Source organism: Glandiceps talaboti, chromosome 7, assembly GCF_964340395.1.
Source record: "Glandiceps talaboti chromosome 7, keGlaTala1.1, whole genome shotgun sequence".
NCBI lineage: Eukaryota > Metazoa > Hemichordata > Enteropneusta > Spengelidae > Glandiceps > Glandiceps talaboti.
Window position 1 is genome coordinate 13,160,438 of NC_135555.1, and position 19,466 is coordinate 13,179,903.

General features: G+C 33.7%; 1 protein-coding gene across 1 annotated transcript in view; it reads right to left on the minus strand.

Moving 5' to 3' along the window:
• Positions 1–13,988: 13,988 nt before the first annotated feature.
• Positions 13,989–19,466, minus strand: part of LOC144437965 (uncharacterized) — a 30,347-nt gene continuing 24,869 nt past the window's right edge. The window contains exons 28-35 of the mRNA XM_078126999.1: positions 18,607–18,648; positions 17,794–17,853; positions 16,971–17,000; positions 16,398–16,421; positions 15,865–15,963; positions 15,310–15,330; positions 14,595–14,674; positions 13,989–14,255 (exon numbers count right to left, since the gene is read on the minus strand). Coding sequence (XP_077983125.1) covers positions 14,029–14,255; positions 14,595–14,674; positions 15,310–15,330; positions 15,865–15,963; positions 16,398–16,421; positions 16,971–17,000; positions 17,794–17,853; positions 18,607–18,648 — 583 coding nt within the window. The 3' untranslated portion in view covers positions 13,989–14,028. The remainder of the gene's footprint in view (positions 14,256–14,594; positions 14,675–15,309; positions 15,331–15,864; positions 15,964–16,397; positions 16,422–16,970; positions 17,001–17,793; positions 17,854–18,606; positions 18,649–19,466) is intronic.

Below are 19,466 nucleotides of genomic sequence, written 5' to 3' on the forward strand. Positions count from 1 at the left end.
AAAATCGTGAAAATTGTGAAGTCCTGCAAGAAATAGTGAGTGCGGAAACTGATATCAGCTTAAAAAGACAATATAAAACTATTCTTCCAATCTGTAATGGCAGTACATCTGATAGGAAGAAATAAACAACACAGAGACCATATGGAAAACAATGGAAAACCTGAACTAGACACCCACACATGAGCAAAAAAATATAATAAAATAAAATTTAAAAAAAATCTACCTACCCCACCTATTTTAAGATTGAATGTAATCGGAACCAAACAAATTTTTTTTACGCCTTATGCTATCAAGTATGCTAACAATACCAGATTACAATTTCAGTGCCACTGAAGGCATACATCAATATTAACATATTCAGTACAGTTTAATTATGGTTTTAGTATTTTCATCCAGTTCATTGAAATAGTGACATTAATAGCTTGTGTCACTGCTTCAATAATAAAGGAAGGTTCTCCATGGGTTGGTTAACAAGTGCTAATGTTGAAGAGGAGAGATCTGAGCCTTTTTATTATGCCTTTTCTAGTGTTGAAGTTCATTCCACAGGAAGTGATCCCAAGAAAGATACAATCTTTTCCAGTAACAGAAAAAGATTATTGTGAGGACCATGGAAATAGTTCCCTTGGGCTTGAAGCTAATCAAAGTCCATGGACCAGATAAACATGTAGAGTAAGACAAGTTTTGGGTACTTAAGTTACACAACAACAACATCAACAGCAAAAACAAAAGTGCATCTGTTGTAAATAAACAAATAGAGATATGTAGATGTTATATATCAAGCAACGCATTTGAAAATAAATAATTTAGATAGATAGATAGATAGATAGATACATAGATAGATAGATAGGTAGATAGATAGATAGATAGGTAGGTAGGTAGGTAGGTAGGTAGGTAGGTAGGTAGATAGGTAGATAGATAGATAGATAGATAGATAGATAGATAGATAGATAGATAGATAGATAGATAGATAGATAGATAGATAGATAAAAAGCAAATATGACTGAAATATTGTTACAGAGTAAAATTAAAGGCAACAGAATGAAAGAGTTAACTCAGTGAAAAACTACTGCTGTTATATTCTCACTGATAAATTATAAGGATTTGAATCAAGACAATATACCCAAGCTATCGAATTGTGGTTTGAAGTAGAGGAGATTAAAAGGTGTGCAAATTACCACTGATAAGATTCAGCCATATATGGAGTCTTGATATCAAATAAATTGTAAGGTAACATTCTAGTATAGAACTAGAAAAAAATCTGACGAATGAGTCTAGGTGTGTTTATTTTGTGTTTTAATGCACTGCAGGCAATGATGACAACTAATGAAGTGACCTTTGACCAAGACTTATTAAGTGGAGGATGCCACGGCCTATAAGCTTGCGGATGCACTCCCATTGAGTTGTATAGCTGTTAACCTTTGCAATCAACCATAAGTCATGACTTGATGAGATTATTTCCTCTACCCTACTTTCATATGAGAGAATGAGTAGCATCCCTAGAGAGATATCTCCTTTATAAGAGATACTGAACAAAGTCTATTTCCTAAGCTGTTATACAGTACTCCAGTTAAACATGTAGTGATTAGAATAGAGATTGTTTATGTTGTGTTGTCACATATCTCTACTACTTTTTTTTTTATATAGATAACTGCATGAATAGAAGTTTAGTTGTATGAGAAATAATTTATTCAGAAAAGTTAACATAGTCATAGATTCTGAGCTCTAATGTCGTCAGGAAATACAACTGCAGACATCAAACCACAGACAAATGGAACCTATTACAAACAGGGAAAGTAAACAAATGAATTGGATTGATAACACTTGGCACTTCATGTTGGAACCGCAGAGACTTGTATTACACACCATGGTTTTGATAAGAACAGTTTTATGGCCTCTGTTTGTGAAATGCCAGGGGCAACTGGGAAGGTGAACTATTATGTAAAGTGGCCATAAAACTGCTCTTGTCAATTGTTGGCTTGTAATACAAGTCACTGTACTTCCAACGTGGTGTGCCAAGTGTTATTAATCCATTTCAGTTTTTTACTTTCCCTGTTTGCAACAGTTTCCATTTGTCAACAGTCTGATGTCAGCAGTTACTGTAACGTACTGTACTTGCAGCCGATTAAATGATGATGTCATTCTGTAGACTGAAATAAAAATGATGTCATCACTAATATAAATTAAAAGACATTTCTTATTTTCTTGTGAAAAAAGGACTTACCCAAAGAATAATTACACCAAAGTGTATAAATTGTACTATTAAAACCAAGTACACATATCTGCCAGTGATTGTGAATTTCCTAGATGAGCTAGTTAAATCTTAAAAAATAGCCTAAATACTAAATATTCTCTCTAAAAATAACACTCGGATCACAAGATTTCTGTGAAAGCCTAGGGTATTACTTTCTTGATATTTACAAATGAAAACATTTTCACTGAAATGTGAGCTGGCCCCCCAGCAGTTCCATTTATTATTACAAATAGAGAAACAAATTAAGGGATGATCACACAATGCCGCACAAGCTCATTAAGCGAACATCGTTCGTTTAGGACAAAACACACTCCTGGCTCCCCCTAAACGAATGTTCACAAGTGTGACATCACATGTCTATATTCGATGTAAACCATGATGAAAACTGTATCGGTCTGACCACTACAATTGATGCAATGTCAAAACATGATGGCAAACATGAAGTTCCAACCTTATGAACCTGTTTTACTGAGATGATGGTAAACACATCAAAATACTACCAGAAACCCATTACTGTGTCTCACATTAGATGTACATTTTTTGAAGTGTAAAAGTTTTCAAAATTTGGTTAGAAATGCAGAAATGAAGTTCAGCAAGCACATTGACACCAGACCCCACCCCCTTTAAAGGACGAAGTTTGCTTATTGAGCTTGTGTGACATTGTGTGATCATCCCTATAAACTCTGAGCATAGTTTCAAGTTTGTTATGTGTGAGTTTATTAGGAATCATTTCATCCAAACTGTCTTACAGATAGCTGTTGCAAATTAAATAGAAACTGATCATGAAGAGATTATCTGACAATTTGAAATCTGTCGTCATTATACATTTAGTGTGTGGAGATGATACATTAATCTTTATTGCATAACAATACCGTGGCAAGCATGGTAAAGCATACATAGATAACATACAGGAATTATAACATATAGAAAATGATATACCTGGTAAATGCTGCTGTTGAGAGAGTCTCCTTTACCCATATAACTTTAATTATAAATACTTTATTGTCATAGGTACATTAAGATATACAATCATTAAAAATTAATTTGTGGTTGCTCAGATTAAAAACATTTCAAACAACAAAATTTACAGATTACCATAACAGAGGATACAAAAAACTTAAATGACACAACATTATTAAATATGAACGGGTTGGATGAAATAGTAGAATGATACATATAAAGAAAGAGAACTGGAGGCTGCATATGCGTAGATTTACATATAAACTACTTTTATATTCAGTAAAGATGATACTCTAAATGCTGAATGTAATTTATTCCCATTGTTTATTTTTTATAATAGCTGTTATCTGCTAGTTCACATAACTTAGGTGTTAATTGGTGTGAGTCACACTTCCAAGCCCTTGTGTAAACATCCACAGTGTATCTTATTATAAGCTAGACAGTGAATGTTTACACCAGATCTCAAAGTGGCCTGACCAATTAATGTAACTGATAACAGCTAAAGATAAACATTGGGAATAAATGACACTCAACATTTATAACATAGGCTTGATTGAACCATAGACAGTAGATCTCCCCTCTACTGTCTATGATTGAACATAACAGTTGTCAAAAACATATGCTTTAAATCTTCGCATATATGCCTCCAGTTCCCTGTGATGGAACTGATATATGAGCAACTACTGGGGTAGTACTGTTCTTTATTCTTGTATTTTTTGTATAATGTGGACAACATTTTTGAAGAGATATTGTTTGTCTTTTAGAGTATAAACCTACACTTCTTATAGACCCGATACTGTACAATATCTGACGCAGTTGTGGTATGTTGTGCACAGCCATAAATCTTTTAACTCAATTCCTGTCTAGTGTCGGCAAGAATAAAAAATGACATCTGAAGTGAAGTGTTTGAAACATTAATGATTAAGCTGGCAGCACTTATTTTTGATAAGGACAAATATTCATTAATAATGGAGAATTTGAAATAAGAATGAAACACGATAGAATTCAAAATGTCATTTGAACTGATCAGTAGTGAGTATGGAAACATGTCAAATAGCAGAAAGTGAAGATGCAGTTTAATGAGATTCATGCTAACCAGCAGATCACTTTCATAGTGAAGATAGATTAGGGATTTAAGAGGAGATAGGTTTTTGTTTAGAAATAATAGTTGAAGGTACTTCAGTTTTCACATCTCTGTAAGTAATTACTGCAAAGTATATTTTAATATATGCTTCTACATTGTACATTACCAGTGACAATATAATTGTAAGTCTTTACAAAATGGGTCACTGCAGTTTGAATCTGAAGTGCCAGAGTTTTCATTAAGGTGTTGGTATAGGTGACCAAATCAGAAAAAGCAAGGGCCAGCCAGTTTTAATATATCCACAGCTTTTTCTGCTCGCGTTTGTTCAGATATTTAAGATAAAGGGAGTTTGTAATGGGATAATCTGTTTGTGATAATGTGATAGTAAGGATGTAAACCCACACCAGAAGTCTATATCCTTCTTTCAAAAAGTTATATTTAAGTCGCATAAACGTAATAATTTAGTAAATATTAATTTTATGAAGACAGTCATGGGTAAGCAAGTATAGCTGACTATTATAATAGCTGTCAGCTGGTGCTTTCACAAAATATTGTGCAAAATATGAAAATTTAACATTTATTAATATTTTTCTCTCTATTCTATTCTATTCTATTCTATTCTATTCTATTCTATTCTATTCTATTCTAGTTGATTGCAGTGACAGTTCATTATTTAAATGTTCAGATGTTCAATGTATAAAACGTGAATTATTGTGTGATGGCGTTTCTGATTGTACTAATGATCGTGATGAATATTGCAGTAAGTATAAAAACAACTCTCTCCAAACATTTAGGGAACAAAATTTAGGCTTGAATTTTCAGCATGCATGTTAACAAAATGTTGGAAAAATGTTGTTTATCCTTTGTGTAACATGTGTCTCTTCTAGGGATACTTGAGATATAAAGACTAGGGATATTTACTTTGTGTAAAAATCCCCTCTGTCTAACATCTCCCTTTTCTGAAAGACTAAAGACTTTGGATTTTTGTATAACTTCTCATCAACAGAGAAAACTGTACTGTACAATTTGTAGTCTGCTTAGTCATTTCCTTTACCAGTAAATATGTCAATATTTCTCATAATTTCAGTATTTGCTTTAAGTCAAGGTGTTCTTGTACATTGTAGTACCATACAGGCATACTCATCCATCCATCCAATCACCTAGGGTACAAAAAAGAATTCTTTAGGGGAGGGGTTCACACACTCAGGTAATACTGTTTTGCTGAGTGTAACCATTTAATTTATGCTAATTTATGCTAATTTATGCTAAGAGAAAGGGGGATTATAAATGAGTGGGAGGTTATATGCGGACGAATACTGTAGCAACACGGTAACATTCAAATCAATTTAGGTCTGACTCTGTAAATAGATACTTTAAAATGATGCTAGCTATATGCAAAAAATTGATATTCCATGGTCAAATCATTTCAACAGGCAAATTAGTGTAAATTGATATCGGCATGGAATTAATATCATTTGTACATATATACTTACTACCTATTGCTACCATGCCAATGAAATCGTAGAACAAACCGGTCACATTGTAGACTGAAAATAATACTTATCAGTTGAAGAATAATCAAGATTTTGTGTTCGATTATGGTTTGACAGTGCAATGTACTCTAACATTACATGTATACAGATTCAGAGATAGTTTGCCTTTTAATTATTAATCTAAGGATTTGTCCCAGGATGATAAAACTTGCATTATGATGTGATAGTAGCTCCTATCAAATGATATCAGTATGTTTGTGTCCCCCTGGACATCATGCATTATTCCCTCTAAATTATATCATTATCTCTCTTGATAATTGGTATCAGATTATAAAGTACAGGTACATGTGTCATTCACCTTAAAGTAGCCATTGGAAGGTCTTTAGTTTGGATTTGTAGTTAAAGTGGCCATATGGATGAGGATTGGGTATTTATTTTGGAATTTTAATTTATAGAACAATGTTATCATGGCTTCCTACTTGAAAAATAAATGTGAAACAACATAGACCAAGTCTGTGTTTGTACTTCAATACATTGCAAAAAGCTATAAAAAAGGTGTAAAAAGTTTGTTATTGTACGATAACAAACACTTTACACATTTATTAAGCTTTTGCCATTTATTGAATTTCAAACACAGACTTGGTCTATGTTGTTTCACATTTATTTTTCAAGTAGGAAGCCATGATAACATTGTTCTATAAATTAAAAAATCCAAAATATATGCCTAATCCTCATCCATATGGCCCCTTTACCAAGTTTGTGTATAAATCGATTACTTACAAGCATTTGAAAAAGAAGTCTTTTCACTGTTATTGCATTACACACATGGACTTGGTGTATGTTGTTTTACATTGTATGTACAAATAGAAAAAGTTTTTTTTTTTAAATTGAAAATCCAAAATGAGAACCATTTCTCATCCATATGGCCACTTTAGTGATTTTGTAACATAATCTGCAAAAATCCATTTGTGTCCTTTTTTTAGAACTGTTTAGAGTTTATATTGTATTTCAATTGTGTTCCAGACGGAACCAGTCCAAGTGATGAAACCTGTTTACATTGCAATGATGGTACATGCATAGCACCATTCTTATCACCCTATGATCAAAACTATGGCAAGGGATATTGGTGGTTTTGTGATGGCTATAATCACTGTCATGATGGTACGGATGAAACCATTGGTAGGTATTCTCTATTGTGATGGTATGGATGAATTCATTGGTAGGTATTCTCTATTGTGATGGTACAGATGAATTCATTGGTAGATATTCTCTATTGTGATGGTACAGATGAAATCATTGGTAGGTATTGTCTATGTGATGGTACGGATAAAATAATTGATAGGTATTCTCTATTGTGATGGTATGGATGAATTCATTGGTAGATATTCTCTGTTGTGATGGTACAGATAAAACTACTTGGCAGTACAAATAATAACATTTGTAGAGTTTAAATTCTAGAATTTTCAAATTAAGTTTTAACACCTTATGGCTATTACTTCCCATCAGAGAGCACTTGATGGCTTCATTGGGAATTTTCTACACAAGCTTCTATCATTTATTATACATTGTATACTATCATATCTTTTTAAAACTGCCATTAAGATATTTTCTCAGCCTGTTAACATCTTTCAAAAACTCATCTCCATAAACTAGGGCTCAGTTCACCACTGTAACAGAATATTGCAAAAAGCATCTTGCCTTATCTCTAAAGATCTTAATTCATGGGGACAGTACATATGGGAATTACCATTTTATCAGATTACCCATGCCTGGGTTCCTGCAATTTGGTTTCTCATTTTATTTTCATCCCAGATACCTGTTTTGGCTTTAACCTGCCTAACCTTATAATCCTTGATAGAGATCTATCCAATTTGCTTTTGTTAGCCCCTATGGATAACTGCCTTGAGTTGACTTCTAAAATGTGTTCCATTTGATGTGTGTTTGCTCAGCTGAATAATTTTCCTTTCAACACAGTGGATTTAACAATTCAGAGTTTAAGAGTGTTTGCTCTGTCAGTCTGTATGTCCTGTCTGTCAAGCTGTCTGTCTTATATCCATCAATCCATCCATCTATCCTTACCTGCCTCAGTAACCTACCTAACCTTCTTCCCGCCCACCCACCCGCCCATCTATCCATCTATGTATCTACCTACCTATATCTACCTGTCTGTCTGTCTGTCTGTCTACCTAGCTAGCTAGCTAATTTATAATGCAATGCCTGGAACACAGGAACACATTTCCGTTGACTACAGTTTTTAGACCATACCATAAGCTTTGTTTAACAAATGAGTTTCAGATTCATTATAAAACTGTCCTGGCTGCTCCTAAGAATTGAAACCATGGCAGACTTTGTTTGGATGTGTGGATATTGTAACTCTAGCATTATATTATTAGGACATTACTTTTAATCTACATTTTCCTGTATTATTTCTACAATTTAATTATCAGTTATTTCAATATTTTGCGAATGATTATCATCATATACAACATGTTCTGTCCTGCCCACCAGATGTATGTTTCAAGCTAGGCAGTAGATACCATGCTATGTTTAAATGCAAGGGTCATTCCTATGACTTCATGATTCTGCATAAATACACATGTAATGGAGTATTCGACTGTCCTGGAGGTGAAGATGAAGATCCTAAGATGTGTCATCCAGAAGTCTGTAAGTATCGTAATACCACATTGCCCATGACAAGTAATCAACCATTGTAACCTGGTTTGAATATGAGTGTGAGTGTACATATGAAAATATTTATGAGATGAAGATGCAGTGGTATCAAGGGAATTTTGTAGTGTATTTTAAAAAGCAGTCAGTGATATGTGAAAATTAGGCAGTAATATAAAGGAACGAGACTCATAAATTTGCCCAGTTATGGAAATATACTGGTTGAAACAAAGAATTTTACAAAACAAATTCTTGAAAAAGTAGCCAGCAAAAACAATGCAGAGTAGCTGGTTATTTTTTGCTAGTTACTCTTATCTACATCCCTGGGTAATAGTGAACAATAGCATCACAAATTGAGGTGCGGTATTATAGTAGCAAATACAACTCTTTGCTAATGCTCCTCTGTATAGTCCCTTAACTGTAGGGTGGACTTGGGAAATGAAATGCTTAAAGTGGCCATAGGGATGAGGATTGGGTATTTATTTTGGTATAAAACAATGTTATCATGGCTTTCTACGTGAAAAATCAATGTGAAACTACCTAGACCAAGTCTGTGTTTGTAATTCCATTTATGGCAAAAGCCTAAACAATATATTGGGTTACAAACAAAGACTTGGTATATGTTGTTTCACACTGATTTTTCAAGTATGAAGCATGATAAAATTGTTTGTATAAATAAAAAATCCAAAATAAATACCCAATCCTCATCCATATGGCCACTTTAAGATTTTCTCAAGAAAACAATATATTTTACCAACATCATTTGCAAATGAAGGAAACTGCAGTAGGAGTTGTACCATATATCTTGAACCCATGGAGATGATCAGCAATGCAGTTTTTAAATTTACCCCCTAAATTTTTTGAGATTCAGATCCTGTGATATATAATTGTTGGTTATCTCCTTAAATGTTTTAATATTCATATCCAGTGTCACATAAATGCTGGTTATCTCCTAAGTTGTTAACTGTTCATCCCTTTTAAGAATCAATAAAAGCAATAATGAACACATTAGGAATGCTATGCCCATGAGATTTACACTCACATAGATAGCCTTGCACTTAGAATCCTGATTTGGTTTAAAAGATGAAATCTGATTGATATGTATACAGAACATGGCAACAGTTAGCAATGAGACAGAGAAAAGGGGACAGTAAATGTACTTGAATTTGCTTTCCATGTAAAGTGCAGCAATCAATCAGCAGTTGTTAATGCATGTCCTAGGTTCAATCTCTATGAAAATGAAGGCAGTATTAACTAGGGGCGCTCAGACAAAAGTTTGTTTCAAAGCAAAAATTGACCTGGTTTATGAGCCATTTTGATTTATTTCATGCAATAGATGGTTCCAATTAATGATTCTCAACATTAAAATGGGAATTTCTACTTCCATACATGACAAGACTTGAAATATATCAATCTGTGTAACTTAAATTACGTGATGGGTCTACATGTATATGTAACAGGCTAACAACTAGGAGATTCCTATGAATAGATAACACAGATAGCTATACAGATATATATCCCAGAGGTGCAGGGTTAGTGTCCAACATCTGCTACTTGAAGTAATGAAACGAGATCAGTGGCCTAGCTGAGTATTATAATGAGACAAAGATGAATCCAGAACAAAGAAATCAGACTAGAATCGTGATGTTTCATTGATTCAATTGTATATCTTTGTATCTAGATGATAACGGATGGAAACCCAAAGCAACTATCATAGTTCTGCCTCTCATCCTAGCTGTCGTTGTCATGGCAATATTTATTGTTATATATGCTGTAGGTAAGTGAAATCCCAATCTCACTGTCATTGTCAGTACCGCTCAAGGGGTTTAATCAACGCGTACTATTTAACTATACATGTACTTGTATCACTTGGGAATACGTTTTTCTGTATAGTTACAAAAACCCAAGCATAGCAACTACAATGTTTTGGGAAACAGCAAATGTGGTTGTGTTTTATAGGGAATATTAAATTAACTTCTGTAATCTGGATAACAAAAAGTATGAACATCTTAACTGTTGAAAAAGTTTTTTTGGCAACAGGTAACATTTGTCTATGAATGTTACAGGTAATACGATTTTTTTCCAGTATGGTTACAAAAACCCTTGGAAAACTGTGAAAATGTTTTGGGTAATAGGTCAGGGAATATAAAGTATTTCTGTATGATGAAAAAAAATCCCAGCAACATATAAACACTGTAAAAGTGTGTTTCTGGGAACAGTAGGCGTGTATATGGGTGGTACAGGTAACAAACATTTATTAACAAACACCTCACCAAACACGACCCACATTCTGAACATGTGCATTGGAGTCGCATTTTAGCTGCAATAATGTTGAGAATTTGCTGAAGATCCATGGTCTCCTCAGCATAGTAATCCCACATAAACTTGAACTACCACATATGCTTTGTCTTTTCAATTGTACATGTTTGTATATTATTTATTGTTTAAATTACTTTTATTCCAGCAAGAAAAAATCAACGAAATGAAGAAATTATGAGGAATTTTCGACGACAGAAAAGATTCAGTAGTACGGTAGTGACAAGTAATGCATCTCTGTTGATGAAGACAGACAGATTTAGGAACACAACCATTGCTACAGTTAGCAGCCAAAGTAAGGTCTGAGATTCAAGAAAACTGGAAAAATTACAAACTCTACACATTTTGGCATGTATATTTATATATTTACCATATTACCTGAAAAAATATGATGCTCTGGTGTTATTTCATTTTCGTAGATCAACAGTAAAAATATTTTGATAACAGATGTATATATTAACTGATGAAGTGAGCAATGGTGTCTGTGGTACTGTGTGTATTGTTAGTTGTCAAAAACTGATTATTTTCGTAGAGAACTGCCACTGTATTTTGGGGGGCAAGATTGTTAACTTGTTTAATTTTGTAAAACTGCTAAATAGTATGTACTTTCTACTTCTTTATCAATTTCATTGAAAAATGTAAAACCAGTTGAGCTGAAAATGGAGCTGCAATAAGTTTGGAGTTGAAGAACATACATTTGTTGAACAGCATGTTTTGATTTTGAGCAAGGCGTCTATGTCTATTAATTTGTGGGGTTTGATAGTTTGCAATATCTGCATGACGTGGGTGAATTCCAATTTGATTATTGTCTACTATAACATACTTTTCAGAACAAATTCTTTGATTTACTCTGGCTTCACTTGATTGTCAAACTTTTTGAACATTTAGACTCCCCATGTCTGGTTGATTTTGGCTTCAAAGGTTTCATGCATGTTAGTTTTGTATGTCCTCCAGATGTAAGCTCTCACATGGGGCTTGTCATTGAACACCAGCTGTCATTTGAGGCTTACACTTCTCTCATCAATACTGCCCTCAAGGGACAGAGGTGTAGACATCATGGCGTAAATAATAAATAGGTGAAATAAGTTCACACCTTTTTGTACTGAATTACTCAAGGATACATGAAAAGTGATTTCCCTAGCCACTCTTAGTTATCACTGTAGAACATAAGTCCTACGTGATTTTACGTTTCAAAGAAAATAACATTTTGGTGTTTTGTTTAATAGCTAGAAGTCGTCAAACATCTTCAAGAGCTCATAGCAAGCCAAATATAATGACAGATGTGATGCTGTCATTCACATAATACATTATGTAACCAGTCAGCTTTTTATCAGCTCGCAATATTTACAAATTGACTACATACTAGTATTAGGCATCATTGCTTGCCAAGTGACTACATTAGAAGGGCCATACACTAGACTTGTGATTAAAACAATTGAAACAGTGTGTTTTAACACCTAATGTGAGTGCTGAAAATTATTGTGGGCTGTCAGTGGAATTGCTTTGGTGTTGATTATGGGCCTACAGTGAAATCACTTCAATATTGATTGTGGGCCCTCAGTGGAATTGCTTTGGTGCTGATTATGGGAACACCGTGGAATCGCTTCAATGTTGATTGTTGGTCCTCAGTGGAATTGCTTTGGTGCTGATTATGGGAACACCGTGGAATCGCTTCAATGTTGGTTGTGGCATACAGTAGAATCACTCGACTTTTGTGTTCCTTGTAGTACTTTCTTACTATTAAAATTACACAGTGTACTTCCTTACCTCTAGAGGGGTTGCAGAAAATACTGTTGTTTAGCCACCCATCAAAACCTGTTTAGTATTATCATGTTGTATACTAGTTAGTTTAAGTTTTGCTGTTTACCAGGTATAATTTACAAAATACAAAACATTAAAAAGTTGTAATTTTCAAATTTTTATTTACAAAAAATGGATTTCACAAAGTGTGATAAAGATATATATATGGTATATGTGTTGATTTCATCGAAACAACACTGGTACAACTGAAATGTACATAGTATTTGAAAATGTGTGTGAAATATACATCATTTGTAATTTACCAACAAAAAAAAATGGATTTCACAATGTGATAAAGATATGCGTGTGTTGATTTCATGAAAAAGAACTCTCACAACTGAAATGTACATAGTATTTGAAAATGTGTGTGAAATTGATTTGTTCAACAACAAAAAATTGATTTGAAATTGATTTGTTCAAAGAAAAAGAAAAAAAAAGGAAAGAAATCTACAAGTGGAAGATATTATGTGAAATCTTGATTAACCATTTTCAGACACACATTCAAGCAAAAGTATTAGAATTTATCAGTTCTGTACTTCATTTACAAAACATATGAAACAGACATTCAGATTTATGTATGAAACTGAATGGTTACCAATATATTTACGATGTTGTCGGACGGATACAACTCATCAATCTTAATAAGTACCTATATTTTGCACTTTGTAACATATTTATGATAAAAAGATGTATATATACATGTACACAATGGAGGTATCACAGTCTAGCTGCTATTATGTCCATTTCAATTAAAATATATTAACATATTTCATGTTGAAATTGACGGCAATAAAAAATATTTATTATGTACACATTACTGAAAGTCATTCATTGTTGTTTATTTCCAAGCTATTAAATTCTTTATTGCTATTTCATTTTCAGAATAGAGCTCACAAGTGTCTAGGAAATTGATCGAAAAATTGTCTAACATATACATAAGACAGTCTCACATGTGACATACAATGTACATTTCGATATACTGCAGTAATTTGTTTAAGTATATATACATATATGTGTTTGTATACAGTAATTGTTATGTATATACATAACCTATTTTTATGTACATCCGTTGTTATCCTGTGTATATATCTATACTATATTTTGCTATGTGTACAGTTAGATCCTTATTGTTTGTACCGATTGTGATCTCTTAGCTTGTATTAGCTAAATGTCACTCACTTTTTTACACTACATTGAAAGTGTTTGTTCATTCCTTCATATTTGTTGTACCGTTATTTGTGATGGTCAGTTCAGTTACTATTTACATTATGTCAATGTTTTGGTTGTAAATCTGGGGGTGTATGTATGGATTTGTATCATGGTGTGTGTATGGGTGTAAGTGTATGTGTGTATGCATGTCAAAATATATGTGTATGTGGTATATGTATACGGTATGTGTATGCATGTGTGTGTGTGTGTGTGTGTGTGTGTGTATCTGTCTCTTTTAATAGTTTGTTCTATCTCATCTCAGCAGACCTAACATAAGACTGACCAGGTACAAAGTATTTCTGTGATGATTTGAGTGTTAAAAGTATAGGTTGATGGAACTGTTCATAGTAGTCAGCAGGACTAGGGAATGGGTTCATGACGACTGTCTTCATAGGTAGATCAATCTTATGTGTAAATCCATACAAACCATCATAGTCCATTCTACGGTTGGGATATAATGGCGGCAGCTTGAATTCTAATGAATAGAAAAATAATGACATGAACACAGAGTGTGTTAACTTTGTAAATCAGATTACAGACTTATCTTTTTTGAAACACCCCCAACCCACCACCCCCATCACCATATATTGAGGAGTTAAAAACTCATAAAACGTATTTCCCGGATTTATGACAAATCTGGAAAATTAACAGCAATAATGAATAATTTGATTCTTGGGCAGAACCACTGACAGAGATGTGCATTGTCATGATGTACAAAAATCAGGGTATAAATCTCATATTTTTTTTGTTTGAACATGTGTACGTTGGTTTGTGAGTAGTGTTTCTGTATTAACTGTAGAATTATCAAACTCACCTAATGCTGCTAAGGATGTCTCTCTATGAGGCTTACACCTGCTGGTGTGAGTTTCACCAAGACGAACCAAACTGGGTTTACTATGTGGGGAAATATGAAAATGAAAAGATTTTTAGTTTAAGATGAAGAACATGGCAATTTTAGTATGGACATAACACTTGTTACTGTATATCATGGACTTGTAAAGTTGGCTGAGGAGAGAAAACCAATATTAATATGCATGATGCTGAAAATTGAATATGTAACTTCATCTTTCTCTTGATGATGTCTGGCAAACAAGCTGTAAAAAAAAAGATTATTTTCCTTGCAGTTCATGAACTAAATAACTTTTGATAAAATTACATTTAATATATACGGAACTACAAATGATATCAAGTTAGTGCAAAGTTTGGTAACAAAATAGATGTTTGGTCATAGCAGGGGAAATAAGCACCGAACCTGCCAGGAGCACATGCAAAGGTTTTCAAGAGAAGTCTGCATATGTGTACATACAAATGCTTTGTAGTGTACCTTCCATTTACTATACAAATATTCATTTGGTAAAAAGTGCTTAGCGTTATATGTTTAAATATATGAGCGATTTGGTTTGCCAGAATGTGAAAGCAAGTCGGAAAACAGTTATACTGGTATAGTTTGAGCCAAGTAGTGTGCAAGAAGTGTAATATGAAATATAGTGTATCAACAGTGCAAGTATATCAGTATCCCAATGTGTTACCTTTCTCTCTCCTTCTTCTTACTATTGTATGCAAGAAAATATGCAAAGAGTTGTCAAAGTTAGGTAATGAAAAGTTATTGTTTAGTGGTTCACATACTTTGGTATTTATTTGGACAGACAATGAATTCCATTCACATTGAAAAAAAGACAACTTTATCTCATATCATTACAATGTGAGAGGTAAGTCTTGTAAAGTCAATGTCATGCTAGTGGTAGACACAGCAAAGCATAGACAATAGAGGAGAAAACCTTCCCGCCACCTTCATTGTCTATGACTAAAGTTAGCTTTTTCAGAAATTCACTCTGGTTAGGATTAAAGTCAGGATTAGGAAGTATACTCAAAGAAACCACACTGTGTTAGCATAGTTTGTATACATTGCAATGACTGTGTGAGTTTGGTACAGGAATCGAGAGAAATACCAAGCCAAGCAAAATAAATGGACAAACAAAAGACAAACTAAATCAAAACTAAGAGAAACAAAAATTTCAAAAGAAAAAAAACCAACAAAAGTGTTTTTAGGAGTCACTCTTTTTGTTATGTTTCCATTTCTCTACCTTTCTGGAAGAGGAGGCGTTGGTTTCTTTGGTCGTTTTCTTTCGCGTTTTTCCTGCCTCTCTTTTTCTCTTTGTTGTCTTTCTGCTCGCTCTTTCTCCCTTTAGTAAAGTTTGATATATGGATATTGTTTTTGTCATTTGATGATAAAACTGAGCCTAAAAAATCTTCTTAAAGGCCAAAGTCATACAAATGAATTGAATATTTTGTATTTGCTTCACATCTGATGATATTTGAAAAAGAACTATTGTCTCAAAATTTGTAGCTTATGATTTACACCACTGTGTACTTTATGCAACCAATTGCTGATAACTTCAACATTCTGAGAACGGCTTCCAATGTACTAGTATCAGCTTTGGCATTACAATAGCGCCACCATACAGCACAGATAACCACACCATTTGTTTTTATACAAGCGTGATCTGAGTCATATTTTTATCCTCGGGGGATGTCAGGCAAACGTATATGTACAAAAATAAATAAATGAATAAATAAATAAATATAAATAAAGAGGAAAAAATCACAACACAAATACCTTTTGATTTCCTCAAATAGCTCTCTTTAAAAAGAATGAAATGAATGATAAAATAGTAAGTTGGTATTAATGAAATGTAAGTAAACACCTTGTGAAAAAGTGCATGAGTAGAGTTATGACTGTTGATTGATATTGTATACAACACTTTCAAGTATGTGATACTCAGTGGGAGCATTTCTTTGCACGATAGAAAGACGTTCAAATACATGTGCATTTATAGGCTGTATATGGTGAAATAGATGTGCATAATTTATTTGTAAACAATACCATTATACATGTAACACACTAAGATTTAACAAAATGTCAACCACAATTATTACTTGTTTCATATCTAGCAGCAACAACAACACTGACTTTTGTTGTGCCATGGTGTATGTGACACTTTGTGCTTATAACAGTAATTGCCTACTAGAACTGTGAAATTCTGCAATAACATGACAGCAACTATTACTGCTTTATACACGGTGTTTGCGTACAACTTGTGATAATATTAGTCATTCTGTCACTGCTTGGTGCATGAGAGATAAAAGTACATATAGTTGATACAATGTCTGAAAGAAATCACTTGGTTACCTGGATGTCTTAAATTCCTCTGTGGACTCCCTTTGTAGCAATGAATGAAATGTACATTTATTAATGCATGGCAATTCAAGAGATGTCCTGTGCCCTTGATGGCCAAGCTCTTTCAGGGAAAGAGCAGGTCAATGAGAACATGACACAAAGTATCTTTAAATTATACAGTCATCGGTGGTGTGATTGATAACCGTAAGTTTATATAATATCACCTAGTAGTCAAATTAAGGATTAAGAGTGAGTCTTGAGGAGCAAATTCTTGAGTTATCACACGAACATCAAAAACATTTAAATTCATACAAAGGTTAGATTCATTCAAAGGAAACTTTGGTTTTAATGTACTTTATACTTCCACAACAATTTCAGACTACCAGCATGTGCCACAGGATTTGCACATACAGTTGTGTTTTCATAAAGGGCAGAAAATACATACTTGCTAGCAAAATTAGCAAAGACGTATTAGTATCACAGCAAATCTACTGTAACTATAGTACATTAGGAATGCAAACCAGACTCAGCTATCACACCATGTAGTATACACACACTGCAAAATGTTTTATAACAGATTGAGGAATAAATTAGCAATGTTATGTACTGTCAATCTGAAAAGAGAGAGAGACTGGAAGCTTCTAGATCAGTCCTTTAAATTCAATATTACATTCCACATTAAAATTCAAAAATCAACAAAAAAATGTAATGATGGATGAAGGGACTTGGCCAGTAGGGGTTGAGGACTGACAAGGGAAATAGCAGATCACAGCACTCTTGAAGTTGTAAAAAAAATACATAACACTTCAATAATCTATATTGCAGTGTATTATACCTGTCATATTCTGATGGTTCAGATTTTTCTGAAATATCCTTCAGGTCTCCTAACTGATCCCTGTGTTTGCATGGTGTGAAATGAACGGGTAAAATGTAACAACAATTATAGAATGTGTTAGAAAGGTTTAATGCAGTGCTTTCATGTTCAATACTAACTCCAATAAGGTACAAAATGTTTTAAAAAATACACTGTGTTAGGGTTTTGATGTGAAACTTTCATATTGCCAACTCTAATAAGGCATAAAATGACAAAAAATAAACTGTTAGTGCAGAGCAATTGTCAACTCCAAGGTCATGTCATGGGTTAGTCCATAGTCATACACTGCAAACCACTGCATATTATTAACACAACATGTCATGCGTTACTTTAGACAAATGAGAATTGACTACAGCCTGTTTGGAGATCAAATACAGTTAATTCTGAAATAGCGTTAGTACTAAATCACACACATGATGATTGAAAGACATCTAGATTTTGTTACTTCAATCTTTGTCTGTCTCTTTCTGTCTCTGTCTTTCTCTCTCTCTCTCTCTCTCTCTCTCTCTCTCTCTCTCTCTCTCTCTCTCTCTCTCTCTCTCTCTCTCTCTATCTCCTTTGTCTGTCTGTCTGTCTGTCTGTCTGTCTTTAAGTCAGTGTTCATAAACATGTCAAAATTAGCTTATTTTTTCAACCTATATTTTCATTTGGTATAAATCCATTCCTATAACCCTCTCCCCTTCCAGAGTTACTACCCATTGCATTTAATCAATACCATACTCTAAATAAAGTAATTATAACTCAAACACATGATAAGTTTTGTAGTTAATGTACCTGGCTTCATTCTCTAGGTCAGTATCAACATCCTCTGAGTCTCTTTGTAATGGAAGGAATAGAAAGTTTAACAATGATTACAACTAGAGTCTAGGTTTAAGACACATTGATAATTAGGGAGTTGTGTACTTCTTTTCATTCTAATAGATAAGTTTAAGGGACACAGTCTGTAACTGATGTCACACTTTCTAATCAAGTCAAGAGTACAAAATACAAACTTTTTATGCAGTTGTCTAATAAGAACTACTACAGGTATAGTAAGAACTAACACTGAGGTATCATTTGATGTAAGTTTTGACATGCTAAAACTATTTCTGAGTATAATTGGTTAGTATAGACACTCTATGGATTGGGATGATAGGGTTACTTTGTATTTGATGCTAATCATCCCGAAAGCATTACACAAACAGTGACAAGACTGTTGTGTGTATGTGTGTGTGTGGGTGGGTGGGTTGGTGGGTGGGTGGGTGGGTGGGTGGGGGGGGGGGTATTAACTGGGGGAACTGATTACAGAACATAGTACTACTGCAATAATATCTGATGTACAAGTGTGTGTAGGTTGTTGAATGGGGTCTTAAAAAACTCAAAAACATGACAACTGTAAGATCACCTGAGAGATCTCTGCAACAAAAGGGTGAATCTTTTTCTGTAATACAAATGAAAAATCTAACTACAACAATTGCAACCGCACACCAAACCTGAATTTACCTGTTAACCAATTGTGGTTTTGGACTGATGCATGCAGAAGGTGGGGGGAAAGAAATGGAACTTTGTTAAAGCATTGAAGAAACATAATATTGGAACATTGTAATATATGATAAATAGGTTAGCATCAATACATATTGTATATACCTATACCT